The 21832-nt window shown below is 34.1% G+C and overlaps 2 protein-coding genes across 3 annotated transcripts; one reads left to right on the top strand and one right to left on the bottom strand.

Annotated features, from left to right (window-relative positions):
- Positions 1 to 10266: 10266 nt before the first annotated feature.
- Positions 10267 to 11126, top strand: LOC132031228 (uncharacterized). The gene has a single exon (XM_059421110.1). The coding sequence runs from the start codon at positions 10661 to 10663 to the stop codon at positions 10982 to 10984; it is 324 nt and encodes a 107-aa protein (XP_059277093.1). The 5' UTR covers positions 10267 to 10660; the 3' UTR covers positions 10985 to 11126.
- Positions 11127 to 11215: 89 nt separating this feature from the next.
- On the bottom strand, positions 11216 to 20442 carry LOC132031227 (peptidyl-prolyl cis-trans isomerase CYP37, chloroplastic). 2 transcript variants are annotated; one of them, XM_059421108.1, is made up of 12 exons: positions 20247 to 20442; positions 18733 to 18993; positions 18509 to 18598; positions 17507 to 17602; positions 17235 to 17342; positions 16743 to 16792; positions 14270 to 14372; positions 13556 to 13609; positions 11980 to 12138; positions 11764 to 11886; positions 11599 to 11648; positions 11216 to 11504 (listed from the first exon to the last, which is right to left on the bottom strand). In XM_059421108.1, the coding sequence occupies exons 1-12, from the start codon at positions 20424 to 20426 to the stop codon at positions 11390 to 11392; spliced, it is 1389 nt and encodes a 462-aa protein (XP_059277091.1). In that variant the 5' UTR covers positions 20427 to 20442; the 3' UTR covers positions 11216 to 11389. The 2 variants fall into 2 exon arrangements, with proteins under 2 accessions (XP_059277091.1, XP_059277092.1); XM_059421109.1 differs by having other exon boundaries at positions 18733 to 19001; positions 20247 to 20385.
- Positions 20443 to 21832: the final 1390 nt, after the last annotated feature.

The following is a 21832-nucleotide window of genomic DNA, read 5'->3' as shown; positions in this document are numbered from 1 at the left end:
AAAATATATATATATATATATATATGTAACTATGCGTATGACCAACTACGTACTTCATTTCAATCTTTTGAGTTCATCATAGTAGTGGACCAATATATCCTAAGATTAGCTTGGAAATAATTTCTTTCATTTTCGTTGCGATCTGAAATATGCTTTATATTATATACAAGAAGAGACTTTATTTGAAGATCCATGTTGCAGTTGAAACTTAGCTATTGGTGTTATAGCCAGGGTTAAATTGGTTTATCTCTTTCGTTTTCATTAACTGATTATTTTTTGTCGAAGGGTAAAATATTTTCTTTTAATTTTAACTCAAAGTATGCAAAAAAATATTATTCTCTTATTATTTGGCTCTTCAATGGTGACATAGTAGTTTATTGTAGCTAGGTGTTCATATTTCTTTGTATATTGGCTTGTTATCATGAACATTGAAATGCATCTGTTTTAATTTGTGAAAGACAATTGTTGTTCTTTTCTAATTTGCCTCTCCAGTACTAGGGAATGATATTTATTTTTTTGATCTCTGAATTTTATTCGTGTCACCAACACCATACACAAGTATGATGTATTAAGTAACATGCAGATTGCAACAAAAAATTTAGGAGTCTAGCAAGTTACAATACAAAAAGGTGAAAAACACAATTTGCAACGCAAGTAATTGCTATATTAAGCTAAACATGCAGATTCAACGAGTTCGGAGCCTAAAGGGCACTAAAATGCTCAAAATAAACCAAACGGGGTGCTCCTTTCCACAATATACCAAAAGGGGTATAATGTGGAGGGGCCAACATTATACCCCCAAAAAAATTTCACCCTGTCAGACTTAAAAAAAAAAAAAAATTACATTAGCCAACGTTTTATAAAAATCAATTCTTGTGAAACGGTGGCTGGCCAACGTCTTACAACATTCGATTTTTGTAAAACGCTATCGCCAACGCCTTACAAGAATTGACAATGTTTTACAAAAATAGTTTGTAAAACGTTGGCGAGTCCAGAACCAAAATATTCCTAAAAAAGTGGGATTGAACCAAAATACACAAATAAAATAAAATAAAATAAATCGTGGACAAAGTATCTTTACGCAAGATTTTACGCGTTAAAAGACTTAAAAAACGGCGGTTAAGTCATTTAACGTAGTAAAATATAGATTATAGGATCCAATAAAAAAAAATCTATAACGCAAGATTTTACTCAAAGTATAGAACCAGTAAAAAAAAAAAAATTTGGTCAAGGGTTTTTTTTTTTTTTTTTTTTTTATGCAACACTTAGTGTTTTTTTCAATACTTTGATCAACGATTAGTCGTGTGTCAAGACTCCGAAACGTCAACATTTTATATAGAACCTGATATTTTTTTTCTGCGTACAATAATGTAGGTTCAATATATCAAGAACACGTAAAAGTTCGGATCGTCATTTTAGGGGTTGAAAAGGTGCCTGAAGTAAGTTTTGTTTGAAAACTTTAGGTTTAAGTGTTCTATTTTTATAAGATTATTTTAGTCAACTTTATATGTCGAGAAAATTAGTCAGCTTTATTTTGAAAAATTGAAACCACAAAAGTGAAATTGACATTCATAGCTGCATTGCCTCGGCATTTTCACATTGAAATCTATTGCGTATCATCATATTATAAGTAAAGAAAACTAAAAATTTCAAGGCAATTTGGGGAAAATTGAAATTAAATAGGATAATAGGTGTTTTTTTAAAAATTGGCTAGGTCGGCGGTTTGTCTGCGTAGATCTCGAAAAAATAAGCAAGATAAAAAAAAATCGCGTAAAATGGACATCTGAGCGCAAAGTTATGACCATCTAAAGTTTGACCACTTTACAACTAGCTTTTCTCCCTGTATTTTTTAATTACGTTTTTATCTAATAGATTTATATTCAAAATAAAGTTATGTCTTGATTAAAAAATAACACGCATAAATCAAAACATTAAAAAATAAAACACTTAAACCTAAATTTTCCAAACAACACTTACTTTGGGTATCTTTTCAACCCCTAAAACGACGAACCGAATGTTTACGTATCCTTGATGTATTGAGCGTACATTATAGTACACAGAAAAAAATATTAGGTTCTATATAAAATATTGATATTTGAGAGTCTTGACACACGACTAATCGTTGGTCAAAGTATGGAAAAAAAACTAAGTGTTGCAAAAAAAAAAAAAAGATTTATTAAAATAGGACGTTGCGATCTTTTTATGGAAAAAAACACTAAGTGTCCCTTACGTGTGTTATTTTTTAATGCGTAGCTTTATTTCGAATATGTTGCAAAAAAAAAAAAAAAAACCGCATAAATCGGATGTCCAAGCGCAAAAAATCGCGTATCTGTCTAATGTCGTGGACTTAAGAACGATTTGTAAAATATATATAAGTAAAATGTTGTAAAATATATATAAGTAAAATGTGGATCAGTCCACGTTTTACTTATAAATTATTTTTTTCTGACAGTTTGAAATTTTTTTTGGGGTATAACATTGGCTCCTTCACATTATACCCCTTTTGGTATATTGTAGAAAGGAGCACCCCATTTGATTTATTTTGAATATTTTAGTACCCTTTGGGCTCTGTACTCCATATTCAACATAACATTAGGTGCAGTTATAGTAAGTTACAGCAAAATCCTCAAATTGTAGATGCTACTAACCTCTATCAATCATTCATGCATCTTCATCGTAAATTCGTAATAGTGTGCTCGATAACCTCATTTTCCTGCTTTAAAAAAGTTAATTTGAATCCGATGAGTATTACATAAAAATTAAAATACATAAACTTTATAAATTTAATAACTTAACAACCTCCGCTCATTGTATGAAAACTTTCATTCATTTTAGCCCTAGTTGATCTCCCACTTCCTCCGATATACACGATTGAAATTGTAAAAAATTCGTGTACGAAATTATAATATTTGCCTGAAATTTGATATATTGCTAGTGCAAACAAACTTCTGACGTATTGCCAAATGCCAACGTCAAACTTTTGACATCCGGATATGCAGTTAAGCATGTCTAATGTTTCAAACATATATGTTCGATACTGAAAGTAATTTTTCTAAAGTTTGAATTACCAATTTTCATGAGGAAATCCTAAACAAAGTACCTAATATAGGTAAATTCATTCTCAGTACAATCACAGAAGGCCTATTTTATATGATGTTTGCCTACACTAATTATCAGTTAACTATTTTGAAAAGCTATATATAGATCAAAAGAGAGCGTCTCAATAGACTACGCCATGCAATTCCCACAAGGCTACTGACCTCCTCGTGAAATTTCGATAGTACATACAATTCAATTAGGTGATTCTTTATCTTGAATTTTTACGGGGTGACCTTGTGAAAAGTTGGTATTTTTTTTACTCGTTAAAAATAGTTGTGTAAATATATATATTTATGTATGATCACCAGGAATTTCTCCTCTTCCTCCTCCCTTTTCTTTATATGTATTATATAAAATTGAAAATTAATTGCTGAAGAAACTTGAACTACGCCATTGTTGGGTTTTATTGAACTTGATTGTAAAGAGGATAAAGTGTGTATTAATTTTTGAAAGTTTGAATTAAATTCAACAATGGAGAATTATTAGAAAGGTTTTGGAGATGGCTGAACATCAAATTTGACTCAATTTGAGCAAAAAAGTGTTGTTGAAATTTTTACACAACAATTTTATGGTGACAACAGAAGAATGATTAGAATTTCGCAGCCATTGGTTGGCAATTGTCAAAATTTGTGACAAGAAAACTTGAAGAATTTTATGGTAATCAGCCAGGATGCTAATCTTCAGCCAATTTATGGAAATTTTTGCTGCGAATTTATTTTTGTAAAACTTTTTAAAATGAAGTTAAAAAAATTTAACGGTGACACTGAAAATTAATGGAAAAGGACATAAATGGCCACCCAGGTGAAACTATTGATACCCGGTGGCCAAGAATCTTAAAGACATTTTTTAGCCTTTTCAAAATAATTCCATTTTCTAGCAATTTTTCAACTAATTTCAGTATATGTATATAAATTGTATCATTGTTGTATATGAATAGAAAATGTATCGCACGTATAGAAATTGTATCATTGTTGTATAGGGTATGTATCTCTTCCATATATGTATAGAAAATGTATCATTGTTGTGTAATTTGTTTATAATAAATGTATAATCAACGTATAGTGTGTGTAATAATGTATACACACTAATGATACACATATTATACACTATTTACACAGGCAAGGATTATCGGAGAAAAAAATGAAAATCGACATCTGTATCAAACGACCATAGATCTAATGATTTTACTACATAGTTTGATATTGTTTCTTTATTTTTTCACTTGTGTAAAGTTGTTTATCTCGTACGAAACCCTAGAGCGCGGATTCCCTAACCATCGACCAATGGAAACCCTAATCGGTGCCCACGACGTTGTCTTCATCGGCGACTACACAACAATGGAGACCGGGTCTAGGCACGAGCTCTACAAGGTGAATAGATGGCAAAGCAACGATGTCTCGGAATATATCATCGTCGTCGGAGACGCTTAGCCTGTTGGATTATTTGGAAGAGATCATCGCTACTGGAGATGGCAGAGCCTAATTTCGCCGAAGATGGCAGGGCCTAATTTCGCTGGAGATGTCGACGAAGAGATGGCAACGGAGAAGACACACCTCCATTGACTGACTGGCTTAAAGGGCAATCCGCACAATGACCAGTGCAATTCGCACATCTGTTGGTAGAGGGTTCACACATAATTCAATGGAAGCAATGATAAATAAATACAAATAGAAAAGAAAAGGGAGGAAATACAAAAAAATAGAAGAGAGAGTCATACAAAGTTAAGTGGGAGAGAGTGTGTAGAGTGAAATTATAAATTTTGACTAGAGCTTGTCTTTAGTTTGGGCTTGAGGGCTATTTCAGGGCATTTACATAAAAATGGGGCCTTTTGGGCCTTTCATTTTGCTGGTGGCCACGCCATGTGTTTTTCCCAAGATTCTGTTGAGAAAATGTTTCTAATATCTCAAAAAGAATTGTTATTTTCTAAAGTTGGCTTTTGGTCAATTTGTATCTGACCATTGAATTCCTAGAATAAGCTTTCATTACGTGATACTGTTATCAGGAGAAAAGGACAAAAATGGTCCCTCAACTATGATAGTAGGTTCAAAATAGTCTCTTAACTATGCACTTAACGGTTTTGATCCTTTAAGTTTGCCACAAGTTAACAAAAATGGTCCCTTACCTATGAGGGTTGGTTAAAAATAGTCCCTTAAGTATGCACTTAACAGTTTTGGTCCTTTAAGTTCGCTAAAAAACCTAACGGTTCTTTAGCCCGACAAAATATTCATCGAACTCTGTTTGTTAGATTTGACGAGAACTATGAAAAAAAGGAAAAAATTAGCGAGAACTCTAGATCGGCCAAATACCTCGGGACAAAACCGACGGACGTTAGTCGGTTATAGGAAAAAACTGAGGAAAAACCTACAGACTTGATAATGTCAGAAAATAGTGTCTCGGAACACAAAGACCGACGGACTCTGTCGATTAAAATCGAGGGATTCTATTCGCTAAGTAAAATACACTAGACTCGTTTTTACTGAAAACTCAAGAAAAATAAATACTTCTAGTGTAGTGATTCTTTTTTTAAAAAAATAGTTTCTACGTATTTTTCCTCAAAAATAGCGATGACTTTAGTTGTTTTTGGAAAAAAACAATAAAAATTAAAAAATAGTGTCCCTCGATTTTATCCATCGGTTTCCATCCATCATTTTTTGCTTTGTTTATGGTAGTTGACAAAGTTTTTTTAGTTTTCTTTTATTTCTAAATTATTTCTAAAGTCTAGTGTATTTTATTTAGCGATGGATTCCTCGATTTTAATTAACGGAGTCCGTCGGTCTTTGTGTTTCGAGACAACTATTTTTTGACATTATCAAGTCGTAGGTTTTTTTGATTTTTTCCGTAAATCGACGTCGTCAAAGTTTCTTTAATAATGTGTACCTCTAGATGTGAGTTCTCGCTAATTTTTTCCCCTTTTTTTATAGTTCTCGTCAAATCTAACAAACAGAGTTCGATGAATATTTTGTCAGAGACTAAAACTGCTAACTTTTGGCGAACTTAAAGGACCAAAACTGTTAATTGCATACTTAAGGGACTATTTTTAACCAACCCTCATAGTTAAGGGACCATTTTTGTTAACTTATGGCAAACTTAAAGGACCAAAACTGTTACGTGCATAGTTAAGAGACTATTTTGAACCTACTCTCATAGTTAAGGGACCGTTTATGTCATTTTCTCCTGTTATCAGTTACTGAACATTAACTTTTGGTCCTCCTTATACAAATTCTAAACGTGTTTTACAGACCCTTTAAGTTGGTCTTCATTAGTCATTAAACCTCACTCTTTATGGCTATTAATTTCCCATCAATTTCTAGTGAACGTTGGAGGATTCCATCCATCTCATTTGGTGGTCTTCTCATCTATAAATCAAGACAAGTTTTCCTCCTTTTTTTTTTCCTAATAAGAGAAATATATCACTACAAATTCTTCCTTTCATACTATTGTGTTGGGTTTTATATTAAAATAAATCTTTGTTAGATTATGATTCCTAATTTTGTATTAGAAGTGCTTATTGAATTCTGGGGATACACCTACACCGGGTGAAATATCTTTAAGGACATCGTCTTAATTGACATGTCTCAGGTTTTGAAGAATTCACTACAGTGTTTTTGATTGAGTATTTTCCGTAAGATTTCCAAGAGATTCTACTTGTGCAAATCACCATTCCTTATTGCTCAGGATCAAGGACCTTCCCTTCTGATTTTTAACTGTCCTGATCTCCCCAATCTTTTGGATTAAGATTGTAAGGGGAATATGGTTTTAGTCTTTTACTTGAAAAGGAAAAAAAAATCAAGATGTAGAAAATAGTCAGATAGAATGAATATACCTTTTTAAATTTGAAAGTGATAAATTTGATTTTTCTTACAAATATTAATTCTACGAAATTACACTTTGGAGATGCAAGGTCTTAATTTTTTGACCCCATTTGTTCCGTGGATAGACTTAGTCAAAAGTCAAAATTTGACAAGCGGGTCACCCACCTCTAGGCCTATGATCGTAAATCAGCTCCTTTAATTCTTGGAAAGCCATCAAATCCTTTTTTTTTTTTTTTGTACGGAATGCCCTTCAAAGACATTGGTCTTTAATTTTTTCCCCTCAAATTGGTGATTTTAATTTTGCCCTTCGCTAAAATTCCTTAGTTCTGGGTTCAAATTCTCATTTAATAAAAAATTAAAAAAAAACTTACAAGACAGAGTTTTGCCTCAAACTCTACCTGATCTGCAAAGTTTGAAACTCTGCCTAATCAGGTAGAGTTTTACAAAATTTTACCTCAAAGAACTTTGACCCGAATAGGCTTAACTTTAATATGAAATACTGCCTTACGATTTTTTTTTCTAATTGAATCTGCATTCAAACTTCAAATCTTATGATATTGAAGACCACTAATTTGAGGGAATCTAAGAGAATGAAACACACGTAGTAATTATTATAGCGGTTCCTTCGTTTCCTTGAAGACCAGTGCCTTTGATGGACAATCGTGCAAATGACCCGAAACTGATACTATAACCTCGATAGCCCCAAACCTGTGAATTTTCTCTGATCCATCGTCAGCATTCAAGTCGTAGACTGGACTGGAGTTGATGTGTTCAAATTTGAACGCAATTCAAAAGTTGACAAGTCAACCACTGACTGCTGAGTGACTCACTATTGCCCATGAAGATTTTTTTTATCAATTTTCATATTAGCTAGACTTTATGAACATGCAATTACACGTTATTTTCAGACAATCTCAATTATAGCGTAATTTTTAGATAGTAATTTTTATATATATATATATATATATATATATATATATATATATATATATGTATGTATGTATGAGTTACAAAAATATTAGTACAGTCATAGAATTGTATCTACTTAATACTTCTTTGAATTATATTCTCGGTATTTATCTTTTCTTCTTTTTCTCATATCAAAAACATGTTACGAGTAAGATAATTCAATATTAGGGATTAAGTGACCATAAAACCAACACATGCAATATTTATTGGTATATATATTCTGAAAATAATTATCAAGTATTCCAATTTTATCCAGTACAAAATATTTTTCTTACAAAAATAATATAATTTTGAAGTGAATAAAAATCGATCAATATTATTGAATCAACATTTCACACGCTCTTAACCTATGTACAATGCCTTTAAACATGAAATGGAAAAGGATCAAAAATTCCCCTAACGTATTGATAATGGTTTAAATGAGCGCTACTTCCACCTATTGGACGTCTATTGTCTTTAACGTTAGTTTTTTCCTTTTGGGTTAAAAATGGCCCTCCTTCCATTTATTGGACCTCAATTATTGTCCTTTACGATTAGAAATGTCCCTCCTTTTAATGAAAATATGAAATGACCTATGAATTTAATATACGCTTAGAAGCACTTTTTAGAGGCTTGGTCCAACATTGTTGCTCAAAACTCAAAAAGTTTTTCAATTGACGGCAAAAACAAACTGTTTCTCACCAAAATTAGTTTTTTGAAAAATACTTTTCAAAATAAGCTGATTTTGAAAATTTAGCCAAAAAGGCTTTGAATTGTGGAGTTTGATACATATTCTACCATTGTAGCCTTAGTTTACGGTCTAAGGTGAATTCTCCATGACATAATTTCATTGTAATAGGTTGTGGCATTTAAACTTCACGCTCCATTACAAATTAACAAAATTATATTATTACTCGACTTCAAAATGTTACTTTGTTTTAATTTATGTGATATTTTTTCACTTTTAACATTTTTCGTTTCTTTTAGACGTTAGACTTGAATGCATGTCCTTACATGTCCACGAGTTCACTCTTTATGTCAAACTATTCCTATGAGCAGTTTGCGGGCTTACGGCTGAGAAAACAATTACACTGGATACATAGATATAGTTTTTCAAATAAAATATTAAAGTGCAAAGACAACAAATTAAAGATACTTAGTAATTGTAATAGAACAATTCATTGATGTAATTTGCAAATCAAATAAACACAATGACAGAACAACAAATTTTTATTTTAAAAAGAATTTTATACTTTTCAAAAATTAGTAATGTGTTTGGCCAATTAATTTAAAAAGTACTTTTGAAGTTAATTAGTGTTTGGCCAAGCATGTGTATTTTTCTTAAAAGTACTTTTCAAAAAGCTTTTTGGGCAAAAGCCTATTTTTTTACTTAAAAAATCGTTACATTTCAAAAATAAACACTTTTTTTTTAAAATAAGACTTATTGAAAAGATAATTTAATCCACCAACCGATAATTCACAGTTTTTGAAGAGCATTAAACTGTATAGCTAGCTACTACAAAAAGGATTTGTATTGAATCAACAAAATAAAGAGAATCAAATATCAATTACTCTATTCTTAGTTCTCTCTCAATATTATTGCAAAAGTCCAAGTAAATGGAATGATACACAAATCAATGCTAACCCAATTCTCTGTTTTGCTTCTTCTACATACGCAATGTTGCGGAAATTCTTTTAATCAAAAGTAGCTAGAAACTATCCTGTTTAAATTGAGACTCATTTAGCAAAAAGTGTCCGTGAAGGACATGGACTCTTCAATCATTGTAGGTGCAATTTTAATTGAAGTCAAAGTTGTTAATATTACAATTTTATCCAAAAAGGAATTATCAATTCAAATAATAACTTAGTTTGAACGGTATAAAAATCGTTCAATATTTGAAGGCTATATTGATCAACCAATATTTATATTTATGCTTTTAAAATAATAGATAGATAGATATACATATTCTTTTTATAAGGTTTGATATACTCCATCGTCGATCTCAAATTATTTGTCGTTTTTTTGTTTTACAAGCCCCTTAATAAATATTAATTAAGAAGGGTATTTGACTAACTTTACCCTTATTTATGTCTAAGTTATCATTTCTCTCCATTAAAATATTTACTCTATTTATGTGTAATCTCCATTAGTAAAAAAATTCTACAGAGGATAAAATGGGAAAATGATAAGTAATTTGAGACAGAGGGAGTGCTATTTTATTTTTTATTTTTTTATAAGGTCTGATATATAGTATTAATACTCCTTTCTGGAAGTTTGCCAGCCAAAGAAAGTCAAAATATTCCAAAAGTGCTGATGCTTACAAAGTCTCCCAAACTCAAACGAATTGGTCAACACACGCCTAAATACCAACGCTACTATAAAATGTTTCTTGGCAAAGTTAACAAATCCATCATCCTTTCTTCTCCTTATCATTCTGAAAACATTTTCCTTTTGTTCACCAGAAAAACAATTTAACCCTCATCCTAGTTTCTTTTTCTGATTCTTGAAACACTTCCCTATTTTCAAGATAAAATTCGTTACACAGATACCATCAAAACCCAGTTTTCGAAATACCACATCAGTTCTATCACCGTTAATCCTAAGTTATCAGGGGGCGCTAGACATCTAAATTCAAAGAGTTCTATCTTTTTTGTCAGCGGATTTCGCTCAAAACTCCTTCCCTCGATAGTCTTGAGTTGTTTGGGAGAAACACAAATATTTCTCAAAAGTGACAGTATCAAGAATATCAAAGATAACTTTTCTTTCATCTAGCAGTATAAAATCTTTCCAATCAAGAAACATGCAGATTCTCCGTTCCAATGAAACCATCACTCCAAAGCTTTCATTTCCACCAGCAAAGTCACCACTAGTTGGCAGAACCAACAGGCCAACTAGTAAGTTTCTTGCATCACCAAGGTCTAAACACAGAGATTCATCACCCCTCATTTCAAGAAGACCAGTGAGGACAACAGCAACAAGCCATTATAGTCTACGAAAAGTTCATGGATCGGCGAACAAAGAGATCATAAAGAGGGCATTAACACCACCAGCTCGTCGACCAACCTTGAGATGGTTGGATTTTAAGCCAACTCCTAGTCGCCTTTGTAATATGTCTGCAGCATAGTTTTGGTCTTTGTAGTTTCTTGGATATAGGATGTGATGTACAAAAGAAGCTCAAATACATCAGAGTTTCACTTGTTTTTTTGAGAATGGTAACATTAGTTTCACCTGTTTATTCTTTATATAGATTATTCTGGACTTCCCAAGATTGCTAGCCATTTCAATTTTTCATTCTTCAGTCCGAACTGAACTACTACAATTTTAAAATTGACTAACTGATATAATATCCGATACATTATTATCCTCTGCAAAGCCAATTCCAACTTGCACTAGTGAAAGTGGCACACATCAAGAATCAAACACTTCAGTTGTTCTGTTTTACAAGAAGAAGCATCCATTTTTGGTACTAATAAATGACCCGCAACAAAGAATGACATGTTGAAATTTTCAAAAATTGTAAGATATAATGTTAGTTCTCCAGTGGTGGTAAAACGAGGCGGTCTTGTCCTTCCACCAGCTTTGCAGATCGAATTATGTCTCCAGTTTTGATCTGGGGAAGGATATCTCTTCCAATAGTTGTATATCTATGCATCATAACATAAGAGTTATCACACTGATTTGTTGAAGACAGAATAGCTTTTCACAAATTACTAGACAAAAATTTAGAAGAAACCATACCCGAAAACCGAAAATTGACCCTCGTCAAACGACAAACCTCCCAAGCCAGACTGACAAACAACATTTTTATTGGATAAGCTAGGTTGCAGTATTCTATAGAGTGATAATTTAAAGAACAACAAGAAGAAAAGCAAGATTAGTCTATACTGATGAATTGCTACTTACATTTCTCTTATCATAAAGATAGAAGAAGAACTGGCTTGGTGATGAATTCTCATCTGATACATCACTATGCGCCATTGCAACTGCACCATAAACGGATAATGGCAGCACAGGCAGCTCCCCATCCTTCCGTAACAAAAGGAATAAATGATAAGCACAAGCACAACAGAAATAAATGCCAAAGAGCAGTCTGTCATTAACCATGAAACCTGTGAATACCTGAACGCTTAAAGTTGTTCTGTAAAGGGGTTCAAATTGTCCGGATGGCTTGATTTCTAAGGGAACACTGTACCCAGTGGTCTTGCCCACCTCGCTGTCTGAAAGAATTGCTTGGTTTGCACAAGTTAGCTTCATCCCATCATATGCCCCATCAACCACCTAAAGAATTATAGATTTGTTGTTACCATGGCAGAAATTCTTATTCAAATAAATCTAAAGATGAGAAGTCTTAAGGATGCAAGCTTTTACAGGACAAAATATAACAAGATATAGCTGATGTCTGAACTAGATCATGGTGAGATAGTAGCTTGAAACATAAGGGACCACTAGTTACAATGATCTTCGGTCAGCAAGTATATCATAATCAAGAAATGCAAAAGTTATTTCCCATGTTCTCTTTATATAAATGTAACTCCTGAAGACATCACAATGATGGTTTTCCATATTTTAGAACAATGACAAGTTGATAACCTAGAGCTATGAAAAGGAAGTAAAATAGTAATCAGGCCCAACAAAAAAGATGTGGGAAATGAAAGAAGTAATAATCACCATTAGGTGTTGAACATGCTTCAAGTGAAGAAATACCTGAATTCTGATCAGTTCGTCTAACGGAAGTACGGAGACATCCTCAAATGGGAAAGGAAGGGAGAAAATTGATAGAAGTTGTTAGAGTCCCACATCGGTGGATGGAGTTGTTTGCCTCCTTATATGATATTGGGAAATCCTCACCTCTTGAGCTAGCTTTTGCGTTAAGCCCAAGGTTCATTTCTTAACATGATATCAGAGCCAGACTCATCCCAATTCTTGTTTACCCAATATTCGGCCCCCATGTTATATTTACACGCTTCGGATGTCCAATCCTGACATGCGGATTTGGGGTGGGGGGTGAGGGATGTTAGAGTCCCACATAGGTGCGGGATGAGGTTGTTTTCCTCCTTATATAGTGTTGTAAATCCTCACCTCATGAGCTAGCTTTTCAGGTTGAGTTAGGATCAAGGTCACAGTGGTACGGGAGGGCCTTATCTTTGTGATGTAGATGTTTCTTATCCAACAGAGGAAAGAAGCTATCCAGAAAGAGAACTAGCAATATGGAAAACATTTAATGGAGACGAAAGAAAACATAAACATGTAGAGTGTAGAAAGTAGACGTACACATGCAAGAACCAAAACAATTTCTGCAACAACATACCAAGTGTGGTCACACAAGCGGGGTCTGGGGAGGGTGAGATGTACGCAGACCTTACCCCTACCTTTGTGGGGTAGAGAGGCTAAAGTACATGTTGAGGGCTACACAATCACAGAGTGACACTAGCCAAAGAAATGCAAGAAGAACATTGCGCTCAGCTCATCACTCAAAGGCGGTTGAATATTTTCACACATCATGATGAATACTTACAATCCTCCAATTTGTCCTAAAAGACAACTTACTGATATTGGAACGAAGCGGACACGACTGGACCACAATTATATCGAGGATCATATGACCAACCCCAACTAGTTTGGGATTGAGGAATAGTTATTGTTTTTGTTGCACAATGAGTACTTACAAGGATGAAGTGAGATTTCACTACCTTACCAGTTTTGCGAAGTTCCCTGCAGTCAGTGGTGCTGAATATCCATCTATAACAACCTGCATCATGTCATTATACAGTTAATACTTTTCTGTTGACAAAATGTCTATCTGAAGAATATTACAAGTTATGATAGTAGAATATAAAACATTCTCCTCTGGTGCAGGCTCTATTAGAAGACAGACATTGTCAACCCCCTCAGAAAAGCAGAAGAAAATGTTTTTGGGGAATACTTCATCATACAGAAGCAACAGACTTTTTATTTCACAAACACAATATAGGACATTGTTGCGAACATACTCCCCAGGCGGGATATTTAACGCATTAGCTACAGCACTGCACGGATCGATACGCACAGCACCTAGTAGGCGGTTCAGAGAAAGAGAAAGAGACAGTACAGCCATTTCGAGATTTGATTAAATTGCACTAATATCTCCCAGATGAAGCTATTGCATGAGATTATGGTTGGCATTCAAGGAAACAAAGAAGTGATAGGTTTCGAGTCATTAGCAAACAACTTCTCAGAAATATGTCCTCTTAACTAAAAGGTCTAGAGTGATGCTTAAAACTTTAGTATTTCTCCACCCTTGGAGTTTTGGGGAGAAAGAATTATTTAATTAGGAAAAGATCGCTTGAAAGAGGAGAGACATAATAATGTAAATAGACCACCCACATCACCACAGTTTTAATCTGATTCTCAAGTAAAGGATTCAGCATACCTGAATTTTTGCAGTGCTTTTGGCTTCACCAGCAGCTTCAGGAGAAAATGCTGAACCATCTACTTTCTCAACTGTAAATTCAACTATTCCTCTCCCTGTGAGCCTGACGCATTTAGTAGAAGAATATAACACAAACCATCTTCCCCAAAGAAATCATTATGTAGTTGTTTTAACAGGGTTGCTTATAACTTGAACACAGAGTGCTTTAAAAAGAATAGCCCACTCAAGTTTTCCTACATAGCAATGCAATAATGTTGTTGCTGAAGTGCTAAGAAACCATGATGTGAACATTTGGATATACAAAGGCACCATCACATTTATTATGCATATGTGATTGTCCTCGAATTTGATAGTCGATGAACGTACATATTTGTCATTGAGAAACTCACTTTGTAACTAGTGGAAATGTTGCTTTATTTCCTTCCAAAGGTCTTATGGCATTGTCTCATTGATAATTTGACAGAACCTACACCAATTCTACTCAATTATTATACAAAAACAACATACCCAGTGTAAGTGGAGTGTACACAGACCTTACCCCTACCTTGGAGGTAGAGAGGCTATTTCCAATAGACCCTTGGCTCAAGGAAAAACAATTTCAAAGCAGTTCGAAAAATGAAATGACGGAAATGAAGAAGCCATGTCAATATAAAAATTCTACTCAATTATTATCTCGATTCAGTTTTTTTCTTTCTTTTGTTGTTATTTTTTTCCGGGGGTGGGGGAGGAGGGTCTTGGGGTTGAACAACAAATATAAGGTCCTCGCGTACCACATACACAATTTTTCATCTTTTCCCTGTTACTCTTATTTCCCATAGGAAGATTTGTCATATCTTCTTTATGTTTATATTTTGGTTTTGTGTGATGTAGAATAGGAGCAGCTATTACATTACATCTTGGACAACCATTAGGATCCAGACATGAAACATAAGCGTTTGGAGTAGAGAAATGTGAGAAAATAAGTAAGTTCATGGAAGAAGCAGTATCTCCTTTGGTGGAAAACTGACACTAGTGAATACTGCACTTGATGGCATCCTTGCCCACTTGATTTCACGCACATCTATCCCAGCAACAGTATAAAAACAATTGAACTAGATCAGATGAGGAACTCTTTGAGAAGGAAATCAGGGAGGAAGGGAACTGGTATAATGGCAAAGATTGATGCAAGACAAGGTCGGTGGGAACCAGGTAACAAATCCTAAGATTATATAACAAAAGCTTACTGTTCAGAATTTTGGAGAATTAATGATAAAAAGAAAGAACTATGGAAGCAGATGACCAAGCGTAAGCATGGGATGCAGAACTCTGGAAATTAGCCGTCACTTCTTCTCATGGTCTGGCCATTTGGAAACACAACAGGTGTTTATGGAATGAATTCCAGAATAAAGTAATGACTCTCTATTGGTAATGGAAGGAGAGTTGAGATAGGCTGCACAAACGGCATGGGAAGATACTCTGGCAGAAATCTTTCCAGAAAGATATAGCATGGGAATCAGCAGAAACAGTAATATTGCTGAATACTGTAATGGAAGGGCTGTAACATTCAAGTCAGAATGAAAATGATTGGGATGTTGGGAGAGGTTGTTCATTACTCGAAATATTAGGAGTAATTCTGGATGCACGACAAAAAGATTCCCTCTTCTAGTTAGCAAAGGACAGGAAATTCTATGTGATGTCATGCCTATTAAGAGCGGAAACAAGAGGGACTACAGACAGTCATGGAATGTGACCTGGAGAACCAAAGCTCCAACTAAAGTACCATCCTTTGATTGGACAGAAGTACATGATGCATGGCTGACCACAAGATAACATGCAAAAGGGAGGTTTCCATATGTGCAGCTGGTGCTCTCTGTGGAAGGAACACTCAGAAACTATTAATCACATTATGCTACACGGAGACTATGTTGACAAATCTAACGTTTTTGAGCCTTTATGGGGTACACTGTGGTATTGCAACTTGAAGTAAGCTGTGTGCAATTGGCAGGGCGAAGGCTGAGGCAAGAGCAGAAACAGAGCTGGAATCCTCTTTATATATTTTGAAAGACTGGCTAGAAAGAATCCATAGGTTCAAATTTAAAGTATTGGTATAAGTCTTCTTTTGTACATGATATAGATGTACTGGACCTTTTATCCTTACATACTTAAAATATCAAATTCCAGCCAACTTTTATACATAAGCAGTACCTCCTTGGTGCTGCTGCTTGTATAAAAGGAGTGACACAAGTGCATCAGCAACATGCCAGAATTTATACGAACCCTTGGTAACACAGTATAAATATCCCAAGAATCATAAAACAACCATGTCTCTCCTTCTCTAGAGAGAGAGAAAGAGAGATGAAGGTGGACTGTATTAGCCCAGGTGCGTACAAGCTCGCTTAGACACCACCGTTATAAATAAAAGGGAGAAGGAGAGCAATCTATGTGCCTAAGCTATAAATGCCATATTTAGAAGAGAAATCATGAGAGGCCTTACCTTGGGTATTTCAAGTACTGCTGAGGCAACAAAAATGATAATCCTGGGGCCTGTAGAGAGATTATGTCTTTGAGCTATTGTCAACAATATTATAAGCTTTACTATGATAATTTTATTAGAAAATGTATTATCGTAAAAAGCGTGATGCATGAGAGATTTGGATAGTTTGATGCTACAGGCACTTTGCCTCAAATCTTGTCCTCTGTTATATTCTTCAAAGCACAATATCATTTCCTAAGTGCACGATTTGAACCTTAATTCAAAATCTTATTGCTTAATAAAGCTCCGGAAAAGGGAAAATTACTCTAAAAGGTAAATGTGGACTACTCGAACAGAGAAACTGTGGTTTCCACTACCGATGTGCCCCCTCTTCACCACAGAAGAGTGACAGTGTTTACAGAATCATTTATAAACGTCATGGACATTACTAATAAAGGTGTTTAGTGTACAAAGGAGCTCATAAATACAGTGTACAAAGGAGCTCATAAATACCTGTAACAACTCCAGCTGTGCAACAGTATCAAGTGTAGATGCAAGACCAACTGATACTCTATCTGTATTTTTATCCTTTATGTACTGCAGAAGTTTTTGTAATCCACTCTGACAAGATGAAAAAGAAAGTCATCTTGATTGAAGTAAGTTTTATGTTTAAAGATATCATCTGTTTGGATGAAATCTCCAAGAAATTTAAGAAATCTGTGTAAAATGAAGTCATCTAACCTAAAGCACTTTTGAACTAAACAATCTATGTTGTTTCGTGTTACCTTGCCCTCTATGAGAGATGTGTACAAGACTGAACCCTCTTCCTTCAGTTCAGCTGGTATGCTAGCCAGGATGGATGCCTTTTCATCTGTTGCGATCTGAAGTATTGACTTATTAGGAATAATGTACTTAACACCAGAAATAGTTCTGATTTCACATTTGATTAGTGTAATACCTTCACATGAGATTAAAAAGAATGGTAGCTATTTGTCAAAATTGTGAAAAACATTCCCTGCCAGCCTATCTCATGGGGACCGCTTTTAATATGTACTTCTATTATGATTGTCTAATTTCTAAGGGTATAATTTTCAGAGAAGATAATGTAACTATAATCCTATACTTAATTTGAATAAGAGAATTTCATAACTTCACATCCTTTCATTATAAGTGATTTTATGATTTGTTATTTGCAGAACCAAATAATCTGTTACAGTCAGTTGGCACGCAGCATCAACATCTTTGGGACTCTTTGAATTCTCTATACTATAACTTTGTTTGATGGATAGTTTAAAACAATAACATGAAAAGAAAGATTCCTTCCTTCCTTGTACCATTGGGGATCTTTCTGGCAAACAAACATAATTGAGAAGCTATTTTATGCAGGGTATCACTCCAAAAGTTTTCTTTTATTCTTCTTATGTCAAGAAATGGCCTGATACCCAACACTTCTCTTGGATGGCCATAATACAAGTTGAAGAATGGAAACGTTGGTGGAGGATCAAACCGTAAGTGTCTTATATCTAATTTGGTTGCGACAGGCTTTTTTTCATTTTTCGCACGTCGGCCGAAAATAATTATGGGCGCTTTCCAAAACATACAAGACCTACACGCATATTATATTTATAATATGTATATTTATGTATATAATATGTATATTTATGTATATAATATGTATGTTTTGTGTATACAGTATGTATATCAAACCTATACATTTGCTGGCTATTTTGTAAATTAGATCACCGAAAGGCATTGGACTGTAATTATCTCAAACTATTACGCAATACCTTAAGTGCTTTCTTCACATTACCCTCCATTGTTCCAAAAGGTTTTCGCTGTGGAATCCTGAGCAAGTATGAGATGTCCTCAAGAGAATCCTGCGAGAAGTAAAGGAGGAATAGTGATAAAGTGATACTGCATGACTACTATCTACACGACCAAATAGGAAAGATTAAATAGAAATGTTAGTCCAGTAAAACCACAACATATTGGCAGAATAAAACAAGCGTACCTGTATAGTTTTCATATTTGTGTTGGCTGGGATAGCTCTTCTGAGAGCTAATTCTCCTGTTCTAGGGAGAGTCTTTGTTTCAGGGGAATAAAGCACTGCCTCAGCAGGAGAAATGGACCAAGCTTGCCAACCATACAAAGGTATTGGAGATGCAATTTCAATAAAGATAACAATCACAGCCATTAAGCTCTGAAATTGCTTCATTGAACTCTCCAAATGTGTTAACAAAATGGAAGGAGTAGTTGGCCTCTTTGTCAATTCCTGCATGACTGAAAACCCATTATTAAGGAGCTGAGAGGGTTAAAAAAAAAAAAAAAGGAAATTATTTTGTTTTCATCATTGTTGAAACAACGTTGAGAGGCAGACATTAGATAAATATTCATGAGGGAGAGACAAAGATGTATGGTTACAAATGCATTATACTAGTGTCACGAGGAAAAATGAAAAAGAAGGAAAATCAGAAAATTCATAGCCTATGTTACGCTTTGCAGTTTTTCTTGGTTAACTAATTTTATAGATACATTTACCCTTGAAGACATTACATGCCTTATCTAGAACCTTCACAGTGTTAACATTTTTTCATGCAGTTTGAAGGATTTGGATGGTATAAACTATAAACCATTAGCAAGGAATACCAATTGCTCGAATTGGTCTCCGTATTGTCAAAGGCTCATTTAAGATGCACTTAAACCCTGAAGCTCAAAAAAGCTCAGGGAGGGCGCTTCGCTTGCTTAAGTTGCGCTCCAATGTAGGCACGGCACTAAGGGGTGCGCCTCATTGCCCATGAGTTTTATCTTAAATCAAGCGGTACTAAACAAAATATACAATCGGTAAATAAGTGTATTAGTTGTTAAGTAAAACATTATGAATGACCTCGTTACATTTTTCTTGAATTTTAGATATATTTTTATTTTTGTTCCTTAGTTGCACCTATTTTAATTAAAGCTCGCACTTAAACAGGGGCAGAGCCAGCCTTCGAGTTGCGAGTTCGGTAGAGCCCAGTAACTTTAGCTCAAACTTTATGTTTGTATTAAAAATATCGTATAAATAATCTTTCCAGAACTCAGTATACAAAATGAATTGTGATTGTAACCCATAAACTAAAATTCTGGCTCCGACTTTGCACTTAAATTGTGTTTTGCGCTTAAAGTCCCAATAGACCTGGAGCGCTTTTTTAGAGCTATTCGCCTTTAAAAACACTGATTCATCTGATAAGAAAGTTCCATATATTTTACCTCTTAGTAGGATAGCCAAATATTATGGCAAGACTTACTTTTGATTGATGATCCACGGTCATTTAAGTTTTTTATGAGGATTAAACTTTTTAGAGTTGAACCTGCCTAAAATTAAATCTCAGATAAACAGTAATTAAGTACAATCAATCAATTCATCAACTTACTCCTTAATTCCAAATTATTCATAACTCAGGAGCAAATGGAACAAAAGAAGAATGAACATTTCACAAAATTCAAGCCTTGAAAAATAGCTAGAATTTTGAGTAGAAGTTAACTAACCATGGAAGAAGCATTGTTCTTTGGGGAAATACGAGTGAGTCTAGGATAAATTGGTGTTGCTGGAGTTGTGGTGTGGAAAAATGCTTTGTTTAATTGAAAAGGATGGAGGAATGAGAGATTGGAATTTGGCCTGTGAGTGTGAGAGATGATGGAACAGGAACAGGATAAAGGGGACGCCATTCTGGTAGTGTTGTTGATGAGAGGTTTTTCGCGCGCCTTGTCCTAAGCCTTATCTTTGCGGGATATCTTGGCCGTCTTTCATATGGGTAACTATTGTTTGTTCCGGTTTCTTTTTTCAATTTGTTTGTTTTACTTTCTTTATTTAACGGAAAAGGGTTAAAAATAATTTAAAACTATCCAAAATAGACCACTTTTACCCTTCATTAAGTTTTAGGATTAAATTTGAGACCACATATACCACTATGATAATCTAAAACTATCAAAATAACCATTTTTTTCTTAAAATAAGCTCAAAAATAAGACCCATTTAAAGTTATTAAAGGATTAAATATATACCAACTTATTTTTTTTTAAATATATTCATTAAACGAAATTTTTTGTTATAGCCCAATCCAGGCTCTATGTTTAATACATCTCCACACAAGCTACCAAGACTGGGGAAAAAAAAATTGACTTGGCTGACAACTTGGAAAAAAAAAAAAAAGCCCTCATTTTTTTTCATGTTGATAGCTTGTGTGCAGGTCTATTAAATATAAGGATATATGTGGTTCGAATATTAGACGATATGGGTAAAATTGATACAAAGGATAAAAGTGATCTATTTTCGATAGTTCAAGGGTATTTTTGATCCTTTTTCGTTGTTTAAAAAAGAATGTTTTTTTTTTTACCAACTCTTTAATTTCAGCTTTCCATATGATATGTTGAAGATCACAAGTTTAAAGAGCATTTTGGTACATTTTAGGTATCTTTAATATCACAAAATTAAAAAACTTCTTTACTTTTTTAAACTTTTTGCCAAGTCAAAACGAGCCATACAAATTGAAACGGAGGAGTATTTCATTATATGCCGCCGCTTGTATAAATATTTCAATTCTAAATTTTGAAGGACATGGTATAGTCCTTTCAAACTTAATTTTAAATTTAACTTTCAAACAACAGTTGAACACAGTCAAAATATAAAGCAAGAAGACTAACTTACTGCTTGAATATCTGTCTGTAAACGAAGAAAAAAAAAAAAAAAAAGGAGAACATAAATTGTTCGCCACTTGTCACAAGGTCTACTTATCAATTTCCAAAATAATAGATTTTTTTTTTTCATCACCAAAACTGTGATTGATATGGCAAATTAGTCAAAACTTTTGGATTTCTCCAAGTATTTTCTGCATATTTCAGCATCGTTTATTATTCCCTCCTCCCAACGCATGCAACATAATACTCGTGGTGTTTGATATTTTTCATAAGAAAATATATGAGCATTTGACAAGGAAATGACTGACGGGTTGAGGTGCAGGAACAACAACTTGGAGATTCCAAATTTTGAGTAAAGTAACAAATGTAGCCGACACTCGGGCTTGTGTACAGTAACAGGCCACTCAACCTTAGATGACCAAAACTACTCAAGAGTA

Source organism: Lycium ferocissimum, chromosome 9 (genome assembly GCF_029784015.1).
Source record: "Lycium ferocissimum isolate CSIRO_LF1 chromosome 9, AGI_CSIRO_Lferr_CH_V1, whole genome shotgun sequence".
Classification (NCBI taxonomy): domain Eukaryota; kingdom Viridiplantae; phylum Streptophyta; class Magnoliopsida; order Solanales; family Solanaceae; genus Lycium; species Lycium ferocissimum.
The sequence above is the reverse complement of the archived record's forward strand: the minus strand, read 5'-3'. Positions and strand labels throughout refer to the sequence as shown.